At 40.6% G+C, this 24,798-nt stretch overlaps 3 protein-coding genes and 2 pseudogenes across 3 annotated transcripts; 2 read left to right on the top strand and 3 right to left on the bottom strand.

Moving 5' to 3' along the window:
* Window positions 1-751: 751 nt before the first annotated feature.
* On the top strand, window positions 752-4,773 carry LOC124342404 (annotated as a pseudogene).
* A 42-nt stretch (window positions 4,774-4,815) lies between these two features.
* LOC124342474 (electron transfer flavoprotein-ubiquinone oxidoreductase, mitochondrial-like) lies at window positions 4,816-5,462 on the top strand. Its single transcript, XM_046795469.1, has 2 exons — window positions 4,816-4,959; window positions 5,022-5,462. The coding sequence occupies exons 1-2, from the start codon at window positions 4,887-4,889 to the stop codon at window positions 5,183-5,185; spliced, it is 237 nt and encodes a 78-aa protein (XP_046651425.1). The 5' UTR covers window positions 4,816-4,886; the 3' UTR covers window positions 5,186-5,462.
* Window positions 5,463-9,675: 4,213 nt separating this feature from the next.
* LOC124341737 lies at window positions 9,676-10,893 on the bottom strand. Its single transcript, XM_046794669.1, has one exon. It carries the CDS (start codon window positions 10,891-10,893, stop codon window positions 9,676-9,678), a length of 1,218 nt encoding a protein of 405 aa, XP_046650625.1.
* Window positions 10,894-10,922: 29 nt separating this feature from the next.
* LOC124341734 lies at window positions 10,923-13,861 on the bottom strand (annotated as a pseudogene).
* A 770-nt stretch (window positions 13,862-14,631) lies between these two features.
* Window positions 14,632-16,033, bottom strand: LOC124342448 (carboxypeptidase A1-like). The gene is made up of 7 exons (XM_046795438.1): window positions 15,960-16,033; window positions 15,709-15,819; window positions 15,506-15,632; window positions 15,355-15,404; window positions 15,148-15,267; window positions 14,993-15,077; window positions 14,632-14,893 (listed from the first exon to the last, which is right to left on the bottom strand). Exons 1-7 carry the CDS (start codon window positions 16,011-16,013, stop codon window positions 14,718-14,720), a joined length of 723 nt encoding a protein of 240 aa, XP_046651394.1. The 5' UTR covers window positions 16,014-16,033; the 3' UTR covers window positions 14,632-14,717.
* Between the last annotated feature and the right edge of the window lie 8,765 nt (window positions 16,034-24,798).

The following is a 24,798-nucleotide window of genomic DNA, read 5'->3' as shown; positions in this document are numbered from 1 at the left end:
GTGGTCGCTTGATCAAGATGATCAAGTGAATCAAGGTGCAAACACGACGAACTCTGATTGAAGTTAGCGGCACCCAGCATGCATAGATAGCGGTGGTCGTCATGACCGTGGCAAGAAGATGTCTGTTGTCTGCGTCTACATGTCGCCTGTCAAATTCGCGGCAGGCAACAAACAGCCGGGTTCACATCACACGCATCTTATATGTTGTCTCGGAAGAAGATTATGAGAGTAGTCTATTCTAATTACACTTTGTTGTGTGCTCCTAAGAATGAGTGTCTGCTCATCTGCTGCAGTGCCGGTTAGCAACTCGCACACCTGCCACCAGATGCCGAGACAAGATATCCCAAGCAATTGAGTGAATTTGATTTTTCCTTTAATTTTTTAAAAATTTTAACTTTGTCTTTCACTTAACATCTAAAAAGATTTTCAAAATTTTTTTGATTTGTTTTTTGGTTTGATTTTAAAAATATCGATATTTGTAAAAATAATTTTTAAAACGATTTTAAAAATTATCATCGCAATTTGATTTTTTTTTAAATATTTTCGATATTTTCGATCAAATACATGTGAGCCAAATACCGTGCCATACTTGCCCATGCATCTATATTGAAACTTTTAAAAAATTGCCCTTTAACGAATTGTTTTGAAAAAACTAATCAGTCCATTGATTCTCGAAAGAAAAAATTTGAAATAAATGAGCAGAATTTTGCTCATCTGACATCAACGCGGTGTGTTATTTTTTTTTTCAAAAAGTTCGTCTGCTTTGTTGTGGTGTACGATTGTAGGCTGCTCACGTTTCACGTGGTTCGCATTTTTCAAATTAACGCAGTGCTCGACATTCCATTGTAAATTCAATGGCTTCCAGCAATAAAACTGAAGTGACGTGTGCCTATTTCCTGTAGACAAAGAAAAGATATTGCCGAATGTCAGTTAAGACCGGACGCAAGTTCTGCGGTGAGCATGCCTCTTTGGAAGTGGCCAATCAAGTCTGCCCTACATCAGCTGCCAAATATGCACGTCCCTACGACCCCAATCAGTAATAACAAACATGATTATTTAAATTTGGTTTTCTTTTATGGAGATATGGTCTGTTGTACATTAATGTACACATTTACAAGTAATTGGTGGAATTCTTGAATCTGTTAGTTACGTCTTGACTGAACAATAACAATAATGTGTCACATTTTCAGTTCATGTTTTGTATCACAACTGGCAAAGCACATGGAGAAGTGTAATTCAAAATCCCAACCTCTGCCAGAATGAAAAAAAAAAGAATAAAACACTTTGATATTTAGTTAGTCACATTTTAATCTTGATTTTTTGTTTTAACAGGAATTTTAACCCAAATTCAATGTGATCTCAATATCGGAGATACAGAGGGTGGCCTGCTTCAAACAGCTTCCGTCGCCATTTACATGATATGCGCCCCCGTATTTGGCTACCTGGGTGATCGATACTCTCGAAGGTATTTTCATGTTATTTGATTTCCGGATTGTTCGTTCCAATATCATTTTTATCCATCCAGGCTTATCATGGCTGCCGGTATTTTCGTCTGGAGCCTGACAACATTACTTGGCTCTTACATGACAAATTTCTGGGCTTTCCTGGTCATGAGGAGCCTTGTAGGTGTGGGAGAAGCTTCCTACTCAACCATAGCACCTACCATCATTTCAGATTTATTTGTTGGCGATACTCGCTCAAAATTCCTAGCCCTATTCTATTTCGCAATTCCGGTCGGGAGGTAAATGATTAATCTTCGTCCTCGTTACTCTTGACGGAGCTTTTGTCTAATCGTAGTATCAAAAACTTCCAGTGGACTAGGTAACATCTTACATCGTTGGCTCAGAAGCATCTAGAGTGATGGGATCGTGGCATTGGGGCCTTCGAGTCACGCCAGTTTTCGGGGCCGTAGCCGTGCTCCTGATTTTGCTGGTCGTCCAGGATCCTCCACGCGGCGAATCTGAAGGCGCCCATCTTTCAGCCACGAGTTGGTGGGACGACATTAAATCACTCGGCAAAAAGTCAGTCAAGAGTTATTTTTAATTATGGCCTTGTGTGAGTGTGTCGCTTAATCAGCGTTTTTACTTTTTCGTTTTATTTGTCACGACAGCAAAAGCTTTGTGATGTCCACAGCAGCTTGCACAGCGGTGGCCTTCGTCGCTGGAGCTCTGGCATGGTGGGGACCCAAGTTTATCGCATTGGGTTTGGCCACTCAACAAGGTCACCAGGATGTTTCATTGGATGAGTACGTCAACTTCCATCTTAACTCGTTTGATTTTGCTAGACTATATTTAAACTGATTTATTGAACTTGAAAATTAAATGGGGTTGCCAATTAATTATGATTAGCGTTCCGCTCATCTTCGGCGCTGAAACTGTGTTGGCCGGAATTCTGGGTGTCTTAGTTGGATCTCTTTTAGGGCAGAGACTTCGTCGGGACTATCCGACTGCCGATCCGCTTGTTTGCGGAGTGGGCGGGGAGTGGGCCTATTGTTAAGCGCACACTTCATGGTGGGCACCTTATTGATTCTGGCTTCAGGTGCATCGGCCATTACTACATTCACCCTCATGTTCTATGGCCAGTTGTTTTTAAATTTGAACTGGTCCCTCGTAGCTGACATTACTTTGGTAAAAATTAAAATCGTGTCGATTACGTTGCGGCCATCATGTCGTGATTGTGGGCTTTTATCAAGTTATAGTGAGAGTGTTTCCCATGCTTTATCCGTCAAAAGTGTCGTCATTAAATATTGTTTGTGTTTGATTTGTGTACCCTAGCGTATCGTACATTTTCGGCTTGATTGCCATGATCGCTGGTTTGCTGGACGTTCCCCTTGGATCTTTCCTCGGCCAAAAATTGCGCGTCCGCTATCAGCGGGCCGATCCCATCGTTTGCGGCATGGGTATGCTGTTTTCCACTCCGCTCATGCTTGCTGCGTTGTTTATCGCCGGATGGAACACTACCACTTGCTTTGTGGTCGTCTTCTTTGGTCAAGTCCTGCTCAATTTGAATTGGGCAATTGTGGCTGATATCCTGTTGGTATGTGATAATTGTCATTGTTCTTCCGTTCGTTTGGTGGTCGGTTACTGTTATTTTTCCGCTTATGTCTAACTTTGTTTTAAATATTTTTTCCAGTATACGGTAATCCCAACGCGACGATCAACCGCTGAAGCGTTTCAAATTCTATTTTCACACGCACTGGGTGACGCCGGCTCTCCTTATTTGATTGGCCAGGTAAAACGAGAAATTATCATATGATTTTGTGCTCTTTTAGTTTATCAATCTATTTCAAATATTGTCATTAGATCTCCGAAATTCTGAAGAAATCCTTTTCGACTCCGGCTGCATTCGTCGAAGGCGCCATGGTTCTAAACTCAACTGTTTCGTCAATTGTGAGCGACTTTGTTACGAGTTCACCTGATTTGAATGTCAGCGCAAACTGTTCCAGTTCAGGAACGTCATCTATAGATCTCACCACTGTTGAAGGCGACTTCAAAGCCCTACAGTGGGCCATGTCTATCACGATAGTCGTGGAAGTTCTCGGTGCTCTCTTCTTTTTCGGAACAGCATGGTATGAATTGTTTTTATTAGGAGGATTCCAAGTTTCCCAACTGAAAAGATTCTTTGTTAAATATAGGTACATCGTGGAGGACAAAGCCAAAGTTGATCGCGCAGTAGCAGGTCAGTGCCGTTTATACTAACATTTCATTGTCAAAATTGATTGTATCGCTTCAAAGTGAAGATGCATGATCGTTTTGATGGTACGTCGGTGAACTAATACTCTTTCTGGTGGCTTTTGTCTTTTTATGTATGTGGCTCCTTCTGCTTTCTATCGGTTCTTTCTTCCCGACTGGATTGTGTGTCCTGTGTGCATGTTTTTAATCAACGCTCACCATAAAAATAAAACGCACAGACGGCCCACGCGGTTTCCGAGCCGTAAGCATGAAGGAGTTGCCCGCGTCCTTGATGTGGAACGGCCATCCCTCTGACTTGGTGACGTCTAAAAAAATAGGTTAGTCGGGCCGACTTTATCGTCGAACCTATTAGACAAATGGGAAATGAGATCGTATTGATAAGATTTGATGCGTAGATCTGTGATGTTTTGGTTTGATTTTCCATTTGCGTTTGGTTTCAAAGTACTGAATTTTCTCTACTTTTAAAGTGATGTCACAGTGCACGAGTGTCCTTTATGCAGAGTTTTGGCTTTGTTTCAATAACACACACTTCAGCTGAAGGGCTTTAAACTTTGATGTTGGGTAATGGACTTAAAAGAAAAGAGAAGTGGATGATGGCACGAGTTTTTTCATTGTCTTGGTTTCCAGTTTTATCTGTGAATTTGTTTGTCAGCGTGAATGGGTGAAATTTTGCCCAATTTGAAATTCCTTTTATTTCTCTATTTTTTCAAGTCCCTTGCGAGTATGCCATTATACTTGATTTGTTCATTTTTGTTTACATCCCGTATGTTCTTGCGTTATCTATTTCGTCATTGACTTGTGGATGGTGCAAGGTGTATTTTGTTTATCTACGTTGTGATCCATTCGTGGTTTAATCTTTCGATCGGTGTCGAGTGTCAACGTTTTGACATGCGGGGAAAGCCGATGAGTCAACGATACTATTTTTCTTTCTGAAATCTCTGTAGGTTTGGGATTCGATGATGAAACGAGGCAACTATCGCCGTCAAGAAATCGGCGGCCAGACAGCAATGGAACACCCGAAGAAGAGCAACCCATCACCATCATTGCTCCAGCTTCCGATTATCTTTCGGTCATTTAAAAAGGAACAAGAAAAGATCCCTCCTGAACATATTAAGAGTTACTTTCGATTTACTGACTTCAGTGGCCTTAACAGGAACGAACCACGAAGGTGATCAACCGCCTCATTTGACTCTGATGGACGACACGATCCAAATCAAGCAAAATCTAACTGTATTTGATGGTCCAGAAGGTCGCTTCTGTCCTGCTGGTAAAAAAATTTTCCAACTTGTTGTGATGATCTAATCTTGATTCAAATGATTCTTAATCCAGGTGTTTACGAATACGTGCCAACGGAAGATGGACAGGGTAAAAAGTTTCAAATTAGCGCCCAAAACTGCATTCACTGTAAAACATGTGACATCAAAGATCCCAGTCAAAACATCAATTGGGTCGCACCCGAAGGAGGTGGCGGACCTGCATACAACGGAATGTAAAGAGGGCACTCGGCTTCGTTTGACGGATATGAATTTTAAATAGGCCTGAATAACTCAGGAAAAATCAATGCAATTTTTTTTTCAATAGACCTATCAACTTATTTTATCGAAAATTTCTACATGCAAGTCTGAGTGACTGAATCAGGATCTTTAGCATTGTTTAAAAGAATGTTAACCTGATTAGAGAAATGCTATGCTGTGGTGTCCACGACTTCTGTTTGAAGAAGCATGCATTTTGCATTTATAGGCATATTGAAATACATTCTACGGAAATTAATCAGGATTTAATAAAATTTGTTTTCTAATTAATTAATTATAAATTCTCTGTTTATCGTTAAAAAATTAAAACATCCTAATAAGATGCCGCCGTACATATAGATACTGCATTTTTAATTGGTTAAACAAATTTGTATTATCACAAAGTATTCTGACATGATAACATCCTTTTCTTTTAAACTTTCTGGTGCGTCAAGTAGTGCATGGCATGGAGCCGTTTTCGGGTTCGATAAAAACAACGTTGTTAGCAATTGATTTGATTTGATTTGAGAACTTAGGTGTCTCTGGCCATGGCGCGTATGCGCCACTGGTTGCAGATTACGGGATTCCGGAGGAAACCCTTACACACCGTTTTTCTTGTGGTTGTTTGGGGGGCATGAATTTAATTATTTAAAGGAGGAGAGGGGGGGGATTACTGGTTTACAGTCGATTAATCAGTTTAGTTTTTATGAGGTATGTGATAAGATGTTTTGCTATTTGTTGTTGTGTGTGTTTAGGGATGGAGTAGTTGAGTCCTGTTATTGTTGGAACGTCCAGGGGGAGCTTCTGTGATACAAGGAAGTCTATCAGTGGGTTTCTCGCGCTCGCGTGGTGTGGACATTCGATGAGGATGTGAGTGTTGTTTTCAATTTCTTGGCAGCCACTTGAACAGTACGGTGAGATTTCAGAGTTCCATTTGTTGGTGAAGTAGTTGAGTTTGTTGTGACCACATCTAAGCCTTAGAAGGGCTACTTGGATATATCTTTTCTTGTGGGTGAGCCAAGGTAGTATTTTCATATCTGTTCGGTTTGTCACCGCCAGGTTCGTTGATAGTGCCTTTATTTTGATAAATGTTTCTTGTTTATGTCTGTCTTTAAGTTTTGAAAGGCTTTCTTTAATGTTGGAGGTGTAAGCCATCGTCACGCCATCTGGATCAGTTCTGGTCTTATTTGCTAGTTCGTCGGCAATTTCGTTGCCATATATTCCTGAGTGGCTTGGGATCCAGAGAAAGGTGACTTGTGTTCCTGCTGATTTTAAGTTTTTTATTAATTCAATGATTTCAGGAATTAGTGAGCTGGCTTCCCATTTAAAGTGTGTGACGGCTTGAATTGCTGACTTGGAGTCAGTTATGATTATGATATCTTGCCAGTCGAGTGGGTACACAAATTTGAGTGATTGTTGGATTGCTGCTAGTTCAGCGTTGAAGCTGGTAGTGTAGTTTTCTAATACCCATGCTTTTCTTTCTTGTAATTTAGGGATGAAAAAGGCGCAAGATGAAACTTTTTCAAGTTGGTGACACGATCCATCTGTGAATACGGAGAGGGCTGAGTCTGCTGTATTTTCAGTGAATCTCCTGAATAATTCTTGGGTAAGTTGTGGGTTGTTTCTTGCCACTTTTTTTGATGTTGGGAGCAGTTGGGTTTTTATTTCAAATAGCTGCCAGGGTGGGAGGGGTTCTATCCACGGTATTTCACTGGGGGCGGTGTTGAAGGCTTCTTCTATGTTTGTTTGGATCATTTTTAGGTGTGGGATCACTGCCGGTGTGCTTCGTAGTTTCCAGCCAGTTGTGTTTAGTGTAAGGTTGTGTAGTGTTGTGTAGGCCGGGTTCCCGGGTCTCTCGTTCAGTTTCATGAGGTATCTGGAGCTGAGCAGGTCCCACCTGTGTTTTATTGGTGTCAGTCCGGATTCGATGTAAATAAGGGCAGTGGGGGTAGATTTAAGACATCCAAGGATGTTGCGTAGTATAGTGTTTTGGGTTTGTTCTAGTTTCAGGAGCTTAGATTTATTCATGGATGACAGGACGATAGAGCCATAGTCGATTTTGCTGCGTATAAGGGCTTTATAAATTCTGATTAATAATCCTGTATTGAGTGTAGATTTGCCGGACGTCAGGAGTTTTAGTAGGTTGGCTTTCCTATTGATGCTGTGTAGAGTATGGTTGGTGTGGGCATCCCAGTTTAGTTTGGAATCTAGGATTATACCTAGATATTTGTATTGGTTGACAGGGGTAATCCGGGTTCCGTTGAGGTAGATAACTGGGTCTGTTTCAATTGATCTTTTTCTTGAGAAAGTAATGATGGCGCATTTTGGGACAGAGAATTTAAATTTCCAGGTAGTTGCCCAATGTTCAATTTTGTTTAGATACCTTTGGAGAATGGGTTGGGCTTCCGGTTTTGAAGGTGTTGTTGTGTAGATAGCAATGTCATCAGCAAAAAGAGAAAGTTTGTCTCGTGGTCCAGGCTGTGGGATATCGGACATCATGATGTTAAAGAGAAGGGGGCTGAGGACACTGCCTTGGGGGACTCCTTTGTGTAGAGTACGGGTGTTTGATATGGCATTTTCTACTTTAACGTTTATTGATCTATTCGTGAGGAAGTTGTTGAGCCATTTTAACGTTGTGCCTCTGATTTTCAGTTTGGCGATTTTGTAGAGCAGGCCCGTGATCCAGGTGTCGTCATACGCTTTGGAGAGGTCGAGAAAGATAGCTGTTGTCGTGTGGTTTTGGTTAAATCCACTTTTAATGGTTGCTTCTAATTGGATGAGGTTGTCTGAAGTGGTGCATCCCCGTCGGAATCCAGTCTGGTGTTTGGGTAGGAATGTGTGTTTGTCTAAGTACCATTTTATTCTATTGTTAATCATTTTTTCCATGAGTTTCGCCAGGCAGGAGGTCAGGGAAATCGGACGGTACGAGTCGGCATTTTCTGGTGCTTTCCCAGGCTTTAGGATTGGGGTTATTGTCGCGTTCTTCCATGCATTCGGTATGTATCCTGATTGAAAGGTGTAGTTTAACGTAAATAGTAGGGCGTTTAAATTTTCTTCAGATAGGTGTGAGAGCATTTTGTTGTGGATCCTATCGACACCCATGGCTTTGTTTGGAAGTCCTCTTGTGCAATTTTTTAGTTCGATAATATTGAACCTAGTATTGAGTGGATGCGGGTCTTCATTAACGATTGCGTCTTGAATTATTTGTTGGTAGAGGATGTCTCTGTCATCTACTATCTGTGCTGTGTTGGGGCAGAATTGGTCCAGCAGGGCATTTGCTTTCTCCATAGGGGTTGTTAGATGGTGATTTGATGCATCGATTAGATTAGGCCATACGTATTGAGTTTTTTTCCCGTTGATCATCGACTTAGCAAATTTCCAAAATACCGAGGTGTTCCCAGGGTGGTCTAAGGAGTCGATGTACTTCGTCCATGAATCGTTCTTTGCTTTCATTATTGTTTTCTTTTTGATGGCTTCTAGTCTGTTTAGTTCAATTTTATCCGTTTGTAGTAAAGTTGATCGCCACTTGTTGTACGCTCTTCTTGCGGCGCTTGTTGCTTTTTTGCACTGGGGGGTCCACCACGATTTGGGGCTTTCTTTTGGGAGCGGATTTTTGTTGGGCGCGAAGAGTTCTTGGCTGGCATTTATAATGGAGGTGTAGAAGGTGTTGTAGGCTTCTTCCGGGGAGCTTGCATCCCTAAGATTGTTGTCAGTGAGTGATTTTGACACAATTTCATTCCATTTGTCCCATTTTTCATCTGTAAATTTCCAGTTAGGGTTTGGAATGTTCGGGGGGGATATGTCGAGGTTGACATTGATAATGACGGGTAGGTGGTCACTACTCCAGTAGGGGCCGGTGTGGATAGTCATTGATGGGGCTAGTGCGGGTGATGTTATAGTGAGGTCGATTGTTGAGTTTACGGAGCTGTTGTTGCTGGGTCGGGTTCCTAGGTTTTTTGGTGTAACAAGAATGCGGTTGGGTTCACTTATTAAGTATTCACTAATTGTTTTTCCATTTCTATTTTCAGGTCTTCCTTCTTCCCATAGTTCCGAGTGTGCGTTCATATCACCACCTATGATCGTCTCGTTGCGTGGGGTGTTGAAGATTGACTCAATCTCTTCTGCTGTGCATGCATTGCCGTTTGGGCAGTAAATGGATAGGATATCAATGGGTAGGTTATTCCTAGTCCTAATTGTTATTCCTATTGCTTCGATGTTCCTTGATGGTGGGAGTGGTAGGGGGGCCGTCGGGATATTCTTCTTGACTAGTATGGCTACTCCGCCACCTAGTGTTGGACGGTTAAGTGCAAAGGATTTGTATGCTGAGAATTTGGCTGTGTAGTTATCTCTCCAATGGGTTTCGCTGAGGAGGACGATATGGGGGTTGGTTAACTTAAGATTGTATTTGAATTCCTGTAACTTAGATTTGTAGAGGCTTCTTGCATTCCATTGGATAACTTTTAGTGGTTTGGTCATTTTTTTGGTGTGTTTTGGTTGGTGCTAGTAACGGGGTTTGGTTTTGCTGGGGGTCGGAGGTTTGGGCTTATTACTCTCTCGAGGAGGGAATGGAGTTTCGCTAGTTGTTCTTGGGTGTCGGTGAATCCCTTACGCATTTCCTTATTATTTTGGTCTACTACTGTAGGTAGAGCGACGAGGGGTTCAATTTGTTCCTTCACTGTTGCCAATTCTGTTTCCAGGTTAGCTACTCTGGTTGTCAGTTCAGTGATGGGTGGAGATAATAAGAGGTTGTCCATCTGCTGTTTCAGTTGTTTGACTTCGCGGCGCAGCGCCAGGATTTCAGGATTCTCTTGTTCAATGGAGGGTAGGTGGATTGGTTTCGCTTGGTGGTCTCTTCTATCTAGGAGTTTTCCTGCTTCACTAATCGGGATATTGTTCTCATAAGCGAATCTTATTACTTTCTGTTTATTGGCAAAGAGGGGGCAAGCATTTGAGCCCGCGGCGTGACCTGTCTTATGGCATGTTGGGCATAGTAGTGGATTCGGGCAAGAGGGGGATGGGGGGTGTTGTTGGGCGCAGTATCTACATGTTGCAGCGATTTGGCAAGTGTCTTCTTGGTGTTGGAGTGACCAACATTTGCGGCATTGAGAAGGGCGTGGGATGAATTTTTTAACTCTGAAGATTTCGTGGGCTACGATAACTTCACTAGGGAGGATTTTAGAGTTAAAGAATAAAGCTACTGTCGTCAGTGGTGATTTTCCTCCTTCTGGGCCTGAGTGGAATCGTTTAACTTTTATGACTCCTTGGTTAGACAATAGTTCTAGTAGGTCGTTGTCGGAATTGTTAATGGGCACATTATAGATTATACCTTTTAGTTCAGTCTCTGATTTACTTAGTGAACAGGTGATTTGGAATTCTTTTACCGCATGTAGCTCCAATAAATTTTTCTTTTGCCGGTTTGACGTGGGGTAGATGTAGAGTTGTCCATGCTTTGTCCACTTAGTGCCATCTTTTACGGTGCCAATAGTGTCGATTAGTCCGTTGATGAAGTGTTTTTTCTCCAGTAGACTTAGCTTGTCGAATGATTGGGGTTCACTAACGAGGTTCACAATCACAGGGGCTCCATTTTCAGGGGGAGAATTAAGAGTGTCAATCAGCCGGGCGTGATGGGGGCGAGGCGCGTGAGAGTAGTTTAGTCTTCGTTTCGCATGGCCTTCTTCAATTCCATCCATGGTGTGGTCGATGGGCTCGGATAAAGAGTTTAAGTTGTGTTCGTTGGCCATAGTCGCGTTGGCGTGGTGTAGAATGGGGGTGGGGGAGGGGGTGAGATACAGATGTGACTGATTTGGCGCACCGATTGTTTTACGTCTATCCACGGTGACGTCTGGCACGTAACTCGTCCAACGTTGTTAGCAATTCGTGAGACGATAGAGGCGGATTTGTCTTCGCCTAATTTGCGATCCCAAAGTTCGTGAAGTCTTTTTTTTTAATTGTTTCGAATTTAGTGGTGTGTCATAATCAAATGTGGCAGTCAAAATGATCACACGTTTCTTGAATGGAGCCTCGAAGTTGTCGCAGTAGCCGTGCAAAATGAAGGCTGCTCCAGGTGGAATTTTCTCCAAAGGACCAACAATAACAGAGTAGGACTTGTTGAGGATGGAACGGATTCGGGTATCTAATTCTTTCTTGATCGTTTCCTCTTGATTTTGAAAACTAACAAATTTATCAACTTTAACTATGACTTCTGATAAGATGTCATTGGCAGAATTCATAGCAGGTCACAGTCAAAAAGCACGCACACAAAGAGAATCTTAACAACGAAAAAAAAAAAATCTAGTCGGTGCTAGGAAGAGGAGTTGTCTACAACAGTGATGTTTTGAGCATCTCGGTTGATAACAATCGTATAAATTAAGTCAATGCGTACAGCCTTTTGCCTCAAGTCGGGAACAGGTCGGGAATGAGAGACGGATAATTAAGGAAGGGGTCCTGATTTGGATGAGTCTAAACACGGAGCAACGAAAGACTAGACAAGGGGTTGGGTTTGTCCATGAAGAAACAAAAGGGTCCATCAACAAAGAATGCGCAACAATTTTGCCATCCGGCTTGGGGTAATCAATGGGCTGGCATTGAGCGGCAGGTTTTAGCTTTCGATGATCGGCTCCTACGAACAAAAACGTGATTATCTACACATATGAACCCAATATTTCAAGAGAGTCTACCGTGATGCGTAAAAGTCCAAGGCTCTTTCCCTCGACCGAGAACATAAAAAAGGCCAGTGTATAAAAGCCCGCCATATAATCCGAGCGAAGAGCTAAGCGACGGCCTCACATTTCTGACGCTTTGGAGTTCATTCCACACGCAACTGTTGCGAATGCGCTCCTCGTAGACAACGGGGTTGATGCCGACCGTTTCTTGCGGGATTTCGCTGTTTATGGTGTCAAATATACTTTCAGCTGCTAACATGGCACTCTTCATGGCGTTATGTGTTCCCTTGATTTTCGGGACATTCATGAATCCAGGTGAACAGCCGACCAAGCAACCTCCCGGGAAAGTCAATTTTGGAATTGATTGCAAACCTCCTTCATTAAGAGCACGAGCTCCATAACCAATCCTAATGGAAAACGATAATCAATTAAGTGGAAATGAAAATTTAAAAGGGATTATACCTTTTCGCTCCTTCTAATATCGGTTTGACGGAAGGGTGAAGTTTCCATCGCTGGAATTCTTTGTACGGGCTAATAAATGGGTTACGGTAGTCAAGTCCAATAACGAGGCCCATAGCTATCAGAGGGGTCTTTTTTTCATCAGTTACGTGGTAAAGGAATGATCCTCCGTATGTCGTTCTCTCCTACAACCATACAAGAAGAATTAAGTACGTATGTTTAGACAGGAGAGAATTAGTTCAATCAAACGCATACCAATGGCCAGCCGACAGTGTGTTCTATCCGTCCTGGATGGTGCTTAGCAGGATCAATTTCCCACAATTCTTTCAACCCAATTGCATACGTTTGTGGCTCACATTCGGTGCGTAAGTTGAATTTTTTGTAAATTCCTTTGGCCAAGTGGCCATGGCAACCCTCGGCAAAGATTGTGCATTTAGCGTGTAACTCCATGCCTCTGGCAAATGTATCCTATTTGAGGAATAAATTAACATTAAGAATGTAACGTTCGAAAAGAGCGGAGTTGACATTTGGATTCATTACCTTGGGAGAACCATCTTTTGCTATACCAACATCGTTAGTGGCGATACCTTTAACACTACCGTCTTCATGGTAAAGAACTTCAGATGCTGCTATGCAGAATAAATTTCAACACCCAACTCTTCCGCTTGAGAAACTCAACCTCTGAACAAACTAGCCTAGTCTCACAATCATGGCATGATTATGCATTGGCAAACCTAGACAGAGCACACATAAGAACTCAACAACAGCAGCTAATTGGTTTAAAGTATTAAATTACCGGGAAAGATAGGTAGTGGAACTCTGTGCTTTTCAGTTAAAAGAGCAAATTTATCTTCAGTAACAGGAGTGTAAAGTCAGGAATTAATTCATTTAAGGCCCCAAGTTCCAAACAAGCTCCAGATAATGTATGTCCACCTGATATCACATATTATGTAATCCAACATTTAAACTGAACTTGGGTTAATCAGGTGTCACAATCTAGTACCTATTTCTGCAGCTTTTTCAACAACACAAAGTCTCATTTATTTCTCGTGCTGTGCAGCAAGTTGCTTTAGTCGTATTGCAGCAGACATACCAGCAGGTCCACCACCAACAATAACAACATCAACCTCATCTACTGCTCTTTCCATGTCCACATCTGGTGAATATTAATTAACAAACTGTACTGCCATTTCACTTATTTAAACGAGATTTATTGCCATAAACTTGATATATACCTTCCCATCGTGCATCCTTTTCTCTTGGATGGACGGTATAATGGGTCGTAATTTTAGGGAAAGACTGTTCTGTCCATGAATACAAACGTTTAAAAACTAAACCACCGTTTCGACCTGGATAATTTAAATTCAAATATTTGAACTGTTAAATAATAGCTCTTCAGAATATTTTACCTTTGTGCAGCGATCGTAAAACAAGACCGGGAACCATTTTTGTCAACAACTCAGTACAAACAAAATCGCAATCTGGTGTAGAAGCAGACGACGCGGACTCGCTGAGTCAACATTTCTTATTATGCAATAACTCTGGGAAAAAATGCTAGGGTTTTTCCTTAAGGAGGAGTGGTCATTTTAAAGATGGAACTTCTCTCTAGGTTATAAAATCCCAACGGCCAACGTCCCAGAGAGCCTACGTGACGTTTGGACAAGCAAATAATGATAACGGTCGTCGACTCTTATTCGGAGACCTCACGTCCGCTCACGTCCACCACCAAAGCGCTAAGCGTTATAAACAGAAATCGTAATCTCTTATATTTATAGGTCACCAAGAACTTGTATATTGAACAAAACACATTAAATATCTGTTACAAGTATCTATTTAAGGGAGAAGAATCAAGATTAAGTGGGCTAAAGGCTGGCTAAAGGTGAATGTCAGTTTTTACTATCACACTGTGTCTTTAGTCTTTACTTTTCGCCATTGGAAAGCCCGTAATATGTTTGCATTCAACAAATAAACGAAAATTTGATAAATAAGAATATGTGCGGCGCATACACAAATTTTTCTTACTTAAATACAGTCTTTTTTTTACCAAAATAAATTAATTTTCGAAACACAGGCGCTAGTTGCGTCATTCGTGGAAAATATCGAATTGTTTATTACATCAGCAAATAGGCAGGTTAAATGCTCTTTCCGTTATTGCGTGTTCAACCAGCAATCTCTCTTTGATTAAAAATGGTTGCCTAATTTAATTGCTTTAGCTACAGTCAGACGATATTATAAAATCGTACGCTCAAATATTTTTTAGTAGCCTATTATGCAAGGTATTACGCATTTAAAAATTTGAACTGATACATTTTCAATCTTTATTTTAGTTTCAACAGAAAATCCAAGATTTTTTTTTCACCGGGTACCTTCAACTGCAGTTGTCGACACCACACTTAAATCGCGTTAACAAAAGCCTTGATCCCGTTCCACGTTTCGATTGCTGTCGGAACTATTTGATCAGGCGGCAATTGGAAGCCGTAAGTTCCATCGTCACGTAACTCAATTGTATACGAGTGAACCACTCCTTCAGCCTCGTAATAATAATCAGTGGTGACCCCCGATCCGACATCTATAAAGTAGAACAGCAACAAATTACCTCACGCCAATTAAGATATCTGCTGATGAATTCTTTATATAGCCTACACACTATTACAAAAGTGAAACTTACAGAGAGCGGTGGCGAAGCTGCCATATGTGTACTGAGTCCCATAAACAGCAGTAATTGCATTGACACCTATTTCCATGGCACGCAGCTGAATTAAGGAATATGGAAATGTTAAAAGATCTGCATTACAGCAATTTAAGCCGTTTAAAACGAATCACCATTTCAGCGTATTCTGGTGGGAATTCAGTGGAATAACCGTAAGGAGAAAGCCACTGTTGGTCGTATGAGTGAACGGAGATGGCCGATTTGACTCTTCCGCGGTCGGCGGCGATTAAATCCTTCGGAGTGGGCGGCGCACGAAATTAGTATTTAAATTTGATTCAAACAAACAAATAGGGAATCCTTTTAATGATAAAATTACCTACCCTAATTGCGCAGGACTCTAGCTCAGAAAACGCAACTTCTCCACTGTAAGCTGATAAAACATAGATAATGTTAGGTAGAAATTAAAATGCAATTAGAATCAAATTAATTCAATAAAATTTTCAAAAAAAGTGAAATAAAATTTTCGTTTACTAGTAGAGCATGGCGAGTCAGAGCTACCACTAGAGCCACCAAAACCAATCGGGAAATTGCGGTTGACATCGACTCCGCGACAACTTGACCCGTTGTTGAAAACGCGATTTTTCCTCCATAATCGGTCCTTGAAAAAATTTAATTTCAGAAAAAAATATGTCCTCATTGTTCAGTGTGAGCAAAATAATAAGCTTACTACTTACGTTACTCCAGGTGTATGCGTATCCATCTGGATTTGCGATTGGAACAAATTTCCAATCATATTGATCAACGAGTGCAGTGATCTCCGAATCTGAACCATATCCGGATGTTATCTTTTAAAAAAATACATTGATAAATGTGATTATGTGTCGCCCTAAAATATTTTAATAATTCAAGCGCGTTAGTTGAATTTAAAAAATTAATAATTAAAAAATTGAAATTAATAAATAAGATCATTGGAAAATTGGGTGACCTGATCTATAATCCAAATGCAAGTAGCGGCGGTGATCCATTCTCTTGCATGCATAATGCATTCGAAAAAGAGGACGGGTTTATTAGCGGAAAGATTATTGTTTGAACAATATCACGACCCCCTTGACTTGAACCTCCAATTTTGGTCGAAACTAACGCATTGGTGTTAGCTAGATCAGCCAAATAAGCCATCACCTGTGCAAAATACATAATAAGTCATGCATCATTTTCTTGGCAAAAAGTGAATTTTTACCTCTTCGTATGTGTGATAATTTTCGAGATCAATGGCTTTATTTCCATTGTAGAGTGCACGGCGGAGAGCGATGTTCTGTTGTTCCTGTCGTTCCATCTCGCCCAGATTGGCGATTTGAATTTTGTGAAAAATGTTCATGTCCCTTAAAGTTTGGACAACGGAACTGTACCTGTTAGGAAAATTATTAAAATATATGCCTGTATGTATTGGTCATAGCAATGCTATTTAGCAATTTAACAGTATGCATTGTACCATTCGGGACTGACGTGAATGTCAACAAATTTGCCGATCTTGGTCGGAAAGAACCAGAAATCAACGAAGCTAATGGATTGCGTGGACCAGTCTTTCAATACGTCCAATTGTTCCGTTGTCTTAGGAAAGGCTCGGATTACCACATGCCTTCATCAGCAATAAATGAAAGCTTTTTGAAATACTCGGACATTTCACAATAACAAATTGCAGAATTAAATAATAATATCTCTTCTTTGATAATAAATTAATACCCGTTGTAATCAATTTTGGCCGCAGCTGCGATGGACAGCAGCAATCCACAATACATCGCAATGGGGATCTTCATTTCTTTTGATTGTCTTTTTACACTGAACTAATCACGACTGCGAAACAAAAAACACAAAAGTCGAAACTGAATTGTTTGGAAATTGTAAGTTATTGTTAGGACATATCCCATCGATCACCTTGAGAACCTTATCTTTCACTTTTACGTTTTACCTGTCGTCGTACAAATCGTGAGTCGATAGCCTGCTACTGACTACTGAGCAACAATTATAAAAATATGTTGCCTATGTCTCAGAGTTAACCAAAAAGACGAAGATTTTGAAAATTGATGTTCGAAATAAAAGTTGTGCGGCACACTTAGTTTATAATTTGTTACATATGTAGAACACGATTGTGCAAGATGCGTTACATGTTATATTATATAATTATGAATAACGAACACAAAATGGACTCTTATCTATTTTTCTGTCGTCTTTTTTATGTCGTGTTGTCTTTCAACTTCATACACGGGACTGCTGACCTGACAACAAACCAAAAAGCAAAATTTACACTTATCAACAAGTAACCAGCAAACAACACTACAACAGTTATCAGCTAAAAAAAAACAGTCTGCAATGATATTTGAAATGATAAACGTAAAAAAAAATATGTAAATGTACCATACTGATTTTTGAACATTATATTCAACCAGCGATATTAACCATAAACCGAGGGGTTCCCCACTGGGGCTTTGGGTGTACGAAGCAAAAATATTTTGCTTAAAATTTGCGTAATTTGCTTGAATTTTGCGTAATTTTTGCTCAATTTGCGTAAATTTTTTTACTCCTTATTCCTTAATTTGCGTTTTTTTGCGTATATTTTGCTTAATTTGCTATTTGTTGCGTAATTTGCTTATTTTTTGCGTATTTTGCTTCATTTGCACATTTTTTGCGTAATTTGCGTATTTTTTCGCGTTTTTACATTGCCGTACTCTTGGCACAAATTTTTGATTGAGTTTCAGTAGTGAAACTTGTTGAAACTTAAATTAGCTTTTAATTGAGTTTTATTTAATTTCCTTAGTTTTTGTACATTTTGCTTAAAATTTGCTAAATATCTCCGTATTTTTGCTAGAAATTTGCGTATTTTTTACTTAATTTGCGTGATTTTTGCTTTTTTTTTGCTTAAATTTGCTATTTTTACTTATAATTTGCGTGTTTTGCTAAAATTTGCGTATTTGCTTAAAATTAGCTAAAAATGAACCTCTTTCGAGCAAGGTGTACGAAAATTTTTTAGTGATGAACCCCTCGCCATAAACAACGAGTGTTTACCACAAACGAGAGAAAGAGGTTGCTGTTCTAACATAATATTGTATTTATTTCTTCATGAAAATAGGTTTCAAAAATAGCGAAAAATAGCATTTTATTCCCGCCGCATTATGACCGACATCGAAATATATTCTCTCGCATGTGGATAATTTCTTAATTTGCGAAGCTGTGCATATCACTTAGATTGCGTTGATCATTGCTTTCAGTCCGTTCCATGTTTCGATGGCCGTCGGCACAATTTGATCAGGGGGCAACTGGAAGCCATAGGTTCCTGAGTCACGAAGTTCAATGGTGTAGGAATGAACGATCCCTTCATTTTCGTAATAATGATCAGTGGTCACGCCAGAAGCAATATCTGGAAAATAATTGGAATTTTTTAAAATTAATTCCGTCTTTATTAGTCTAAAAACTATTCACGAAAAAGACTCAAACTCCTTTTCTTTCTATTTTGGCGGCGGTTGGGGTCGCCGCGCGGTGATGAGTTCTACTAGACGTCACAGGTCACACTACGTAAATATCGAACAAACAATCTCTCTCCCCCCTCCCTCCCAACCACCCCCTCCAACCCCGTCACTTTCGCGTGACTGCGTGCAAAAAAGAAAAAAACAAAAACAAAAGTACTGTACGAGACTGTATATCCTGAACTGCCGTACGTGCTGCAGTGTCAGTGTGTCTGTCTTCACACACTCTGCTGTGTGTGTGCTGTGTGCTGTGTATACGTCTAGTGTGTGTACGTGTTTTCGGACGTTGCAATCGACGACACAGCAGCAAGAGGAGGAAACAATCCTCCAACCCACCCGCGGTTGGCATCACAGGCAAGTACCTTTTCTATTATATACTTGTATATATACATCGACCTCTAGGTGTGTGTATATAGTAGATATATATATCCTTGTAAAAACAGAAGAACGGGAGCGTTCGTGTCAAAGGAGCACAACCAGCCAGCCAGCACAGCTCCCGGGCTCTTTGGTGCTCTTGTTATTCTGTGATGTGCTGCTGTGTTCTGATGTTATATAGATTCTTCTGCGTGCGCGTCTGTGTGTGCTGCTGTGTGCTGGACGGTTTAGCTGCTGGTGTACAGATCAATGCGACAATGGTGCTGGAGCTTTTGACTTTTAGAAGCTCTGGCCTGATGTGCGGGACCGATCCGTCACTTTCACGAAAACGAGCAAGGACTCACGCGGCCTCATACGCGACCCAATATATATATAGGAGATATATCTCCATCGAGAGAAGAAGAATAAGAAGAAAGTTAGACGGGGAATAAAAAGAATAAGGCAACCGACGGCAGCAGCAGTATATAGGCTTTCCCCCCTCTAGCTAGCGCCTCTTCTCTCGTCTCTAAGACTTTTTTGAGAGACGAGAAAATCCATTTGGCTGTATCAATGGATCCCATGCTGCTACTGCATTTTGGGACGGCAGCGGTGGCAAACTGTGCTGTGCTGGATGCTGCTGCCGAATAGAATCTATATAGGACGCAGAGGCCCAGCAATACAGTAATATTATATAAGAAAAGAGCGAGAGAAACGGGCCAACGCGATTTTTGGCACAAGAGATTCTCTCTATATATTGAAAAGCCCCTCAGCAAACAGTCGGCACGTCATTTATTGATAAAATGAACGCCACGCCAACGCCGCCGTCCCGCTGCTGCTGGCCTGTGTGCTGTGAGGAACGCACGCGAGCACAATCACATCGCACAATATACCGACGAAACCGCGCTATATACGGTGAGACAAGCGGGAATAAACCTAAACTATATTACACACACGCAAGGAATAATAATAAGAAATAATCAAAAATGGGAAAAAAATCGGCTTAAAAAGCCTCAGCATATAATAAGCATTAAGCACCCGGCGCGCAACACCGACCGACTCAACAACAACAACATCCCGAGCGGTCACATTTCATTTCAACTTTTTCCTCATCTCTTTGCTGCTGCTGTGTGCTCTCCTTTCAACTTTTTTTTAAGGGGGGTATTACTCTCGCGTAGCCCAAATAAATCACGAAAGATTATATCAAAAAGAAGAAGCGCCACTTTTGGCGGCCATTTCGAGGGACTTCAAAGAGCTAAGAAAAACGTAAGAAATCGGTCTATTCTATAGAACCAATCAGGGTGATTGTGGAAACAACTATACATAACCAACACGTAACCAACAGGAGCATATTTAGTTCTATTCGCGGTTGTTATGTAGAACTTCAGCAATAAAATATGTCTGGAAAATGTTTTTGACGGAGGAGGTGACAGAATTATATTGCAAGACAATAATTTGGAATAGTATTAGTACACCACCGTACACCACGTTTTCATTTTATATGGTGATGTGGGTATAGGCTGGAAAAGATTTCAGCCATTTGAGTTGATCGGCCCAGTAGGAGTGACGCCTAGAAACTGATTTGCACACCTGCAGGTATTAGTGAAATATTAGTTTAATTTTTGATTTTCAGTTATTTGATTGATCCATTAAAAAGTTTTTTAAGATAATAATAAATGAACTGGATAAATGAGAAGTTTGAGTGTCTCTGCTTGTCGCCCATTCACAATTCAAAACAAAAATGAGCGAACTGCAGCGTAATTTCTTTTGACGTAATTACTAATACATTTTAGACAATTGGAATGCTTATGACAACGCATTTTAACTTTCATTTTTATCGGAGGTTAAGTTTCGGTCAATGGTACACACCCTGTCAAGAACTCGGTCGCAACGAGTTCATTGGGGGGAATTATTGGAACTTTACTCTAGCCATATCTAAATTAACTGGGGAAATCTCCCAGAATATAAATTGCACTACGTCTCAAAGTGTGTTGATAAGAGATCATGGCCGGAAACTGTGAAAAGTCGTATCCTACTACATTGACCATGAATATTATTAGAAGGTCCGCCATCTCCTAATAGTCTTCTATCTTGCTCATTGTTTGGAAATGACATCATTGTTTATTCAAGGACAACATTTGGATTTCGGTCTCTCCAATTGACCAATCTCTCTCGGATGAATTGTTTTCTATCGACGAATCCCCCAAACACATTTAAGCTTTTTCACTTAAAAATGAAATTCGACAAATATTTTGGAGACAGCTTTTTTCTCGTAACTTTGACCTCCTGAAACGTCTTTTCTCATCATTTTCGAATTTTTTGAACTTGTCTCGTGGGTGTCGTATCGCCCGAGGGGTAGCGGGTAACGCGAAAATGCAAAAGGTGTGTGTAAATACGTGTACATTGTACCTGTATTGACGTTGCCATGACGCAATGGCGAGTGATAAGGAGAGTACGTCTTGAATACCGAGCGCAGCGCCAACTACTTAAATTTCGGAACACAACGGGCCGGGTGCAATTGGCAGACTGCTACGTAGTCCTCCAGTGTTTTCTATCAAACATTTAAAGCGAATCCCGTTTCTTTTATTTTTTTCCCGTCCGTTTTAGCAAACAGTCAAAGAGTACCCTAACGGATGAGTATAAAGATAGTCTACCACACCCTGGATAAAAAATGGTGGGGAATGCTATAAACAGCCGACAGAATTATTAAAGACAATTTGGTATGTAACAACAAGTTATATTTATATGATGATGTAGGCCGAAAAAGATTTGATTACGTGAATCGGAGGAGATAAGCGTGTTGTTATTGTATTTAACAGCACGCGTCTTTTCTTGTCTGATTTTCGGTGTTGCTGCTGTTGAAAGAGAAATTGACTTTGCGGCTCGGCGAGCATCATCAGAGGTGTCGAAATCGGGAAAACCTAAGAAGCCGTGACGGTACAGCACACAAGGCACAGACGCCAGCAGCCACGCCCTTTCGCTCACTTTGAAACGTCTTTTCTCTTTCTCTCTCTCGTCGTCCGCGCCCGCGTTCGCCCGGCTTCTTAAATTAAAAAAAAATGGGCAGCCAAAGTGACAGCAGCGGCTGCTGATGCTGATGTGATGGCCAATCCATCAGCAGCCGCGTTGCTGCGGTGTTGCCTCTCTCATCGGCGGGATTTAAAATTTAAAAAAACGCGGCTAATGTTTATATTGTTTGTAACTTGTTACACATTAACGTCGAAAAAAAGAAAAGAAAAAAGCCAAAAAAAAATTGAATATTCCAGGTGTGTAAATGAAAAGGAATAAGTTCCGCCCGCTCGATCCCGCTGCTGCTGTGTTCCGGTGCGGGAGCGTTCATCAGTCAGCGGCCGAGCCAACCGTGAATACTGTTTCAAAAGAATATATATAAGAAAGAAAAATAGTCCAACAACTATATGGAACAAGAAAAATAAAAGACATAAGGTTTTCTATACACTCAATCTCGTCGGCTCCTGTGCTGTGCTGTGCTGTGTGCGTGGACTTTTGGCTTTTATTTATCTACCGTGGAGTGTTCTCTCTATAGCTTCAAAAGAGTAATGGCAACTGTATAAAGTGACCGCCAAGTTGGCCGCATTTATACAAGTCAGGTACGCTAACTGTATTACAAATGGCTTGTTTTGTTTCGTTTGCCTACGAGAATGGATGGCCCTTCCTCTTGTTCGAGTCGTTCTGCTTACAGCCCACAGACTAGAATATACACATCTAAATAACGATCTTCATTATGTTAAGTTGGCAAGTCAAAGTGGCGTTGACATTTCCAACTTATTCCGTCGACAACTTTCTTATATATACACCCCACAGCTGATGACTGTGTGTGTTGAATTGATGTTGAGAATTTGCGCACACAACACACACTCGCAGCACTTGTTTGGAAATCTGTGACGTAAGAAAACGATCGTCGATTTTTATTTCCGGCCGTTTTCCTTTCCGATTAGCCACCTTTTCGGTATTTACCATCGATCGAATCAAATATCGAGTTTGGATTTTAAATTTTTTTAGTTTTTAGTGATCGAGTGTCACAGGAGTGGCGGAGAGATAATGAATTGTACACCTGCAGGTGATAGATGAATTATTATGGTTTATTCTTGATTTTCAGTTATTTGTTTCAAAAACTATCGACTCATTTGAAAGTTGTAAGATAATTATAAATGAACTGATTTAATGAGGAACTTGGGCGTCGATGTTTTTCGCCTATTTCAAAATCAGTGGCGATTTGAGCGAGTTACATCGTGAAATCACTTTGTATAATTGCGATTCCACTATTATTTATTGTTATCGATATAAGGCATTTAAATTTTGTCAATGGTAACAGCTGATGTAGTAAAGGCGTCAGGGAGAATTTCATATGATCTTACTCCTGGTAATATTCCGAATTTCCATTATAAGTGATATTACCCGAGTACCTCATTGAATGCTTATTGCAATTGAACTGTCAAGCTGTGTCTTATTTTGCAATGGAAAACTCCCCGAATATGAATTGTATTGCCTCTAAATGTCCGTTGACGTGGATGCACGATCGGCAATCTTCGTACGATGAAATCCAATTAAATACCCGTAAACATTTTCACAATTTTCGTCATCTCCGAATGGCGTTCCATCCTGTTCATTGTTAGGAAATGACATTATTGTTTATTCAAACAGAACATTTAGGTGATCTCCATTAAGCATTAACCGAACCCTCTCGGATGAATTGTTTTCGATTGACGAAAATCTCGTGTGTGACCTACCGCCCGAGAGCTGTCGGGTAACGTGAAACTTGCAAAAGGTGTACATTATACGTGTATGTACACTACCTGTATCGACGTTGCCATGACGCAATGGTGAGTGATTAGGAGGGACAACGGACCGTCTATATTAATACCGAGCGCAGCATCACAACTTAAATGTTGGAACAAAGGGACCGGTGCAAGTGGCAAGCTGCTGGGCAGAGCTGGGCTGCTCGTAGGCACTTAGTCTTCCTGTGTTTGTTATTTGTTTCAATCATCGACTCATTTAAAGCTTGAAAGTTTTATGAATTCTAATAATTATAAATGAACTGGAATATTGAGAAGTTTGTGCGTCAAAGAATGTCTCCCATTTTAACATCAATGAAGTAATGAGGGACCTACAGTCGAATTTCGCTTTTGGTGAATACTGATTCGTATATCACAGTAGGAAATTTCTTAAACAAAAATTTAAATTCATTTGTAAGCATTGACTAAGGAAATAGGTCTGCGGGCGTTATGCTTGACATATACTTTTCTCCTAATAATTGCCGGTATTGCCGGCGATTGTTGAAAATAAATTTTGTCAAGACAAACCCCGACTCACTTTACCTTAATTCTGTCTAATTACACTTGTGAAATCTCCCAGAAAATGAACTACATTACATTAAAAAGTCCATTGACTTGAAACACAACCGGGAATTATTGAACGATGTTAACTGATAACTTGGCCGTGACCATTTTGCAAGTTACATTATATCCAAATGGCGTTCTAACTTGTTCATTGTTTGAAAATGTATTCACTCAAGGAGAACATTTGGGTTTCTCCATTGCAATCTCTCCCGGATGAATTGTTTTCTATCGACGACAATCTCGTCGATAGAAAACAGTCGTATCGCCCTCGGGCTGGCGGTGAACGTGAAACTGCAAAAGATCTGTGTGTATCTGTATTAAGTTACATAAGTTGCGAGTGTGGGAGAGAAACCTGCAAGTGCTAGTGAATTATGTTTAATTCTTGATTTTCAGTTCTTTGTTTCTGCACCTTTCGGCCCATTTGAAAATTTTAAAATAATGTGGTAAATGAATTGGAATTATCAGAAGCTTGGGCGTCGATGCTTGTCGCCCACTCGAAAAAAGTAAAGATGTGAGCGAATTACAACGTAATTTCGCTTTGAAAGTTTGCTAATTCAGTTATGGTAATTCTATTCCTTATACAAACATTTGCATTCTT

This window comes from Daphnia pulicaria, chromosome 6, assembly GCF_021234035.1.
Source record: "Daphnia pulicaria isolate SC F1-1A chromosome 6, SC_F0-13Bv2, whole genome shotgun sequence".
NCBI lineage: Eukaryota > Metazoa > Arthropoda > Branchiopoda > Diplostraca > Daphniidae > Daphnia > Daphnia pulicaria.
Note: the sequence above shows the minus strand (reverse complement) of the source record. Positions and strands in the feature narration are given on the sequence as shown.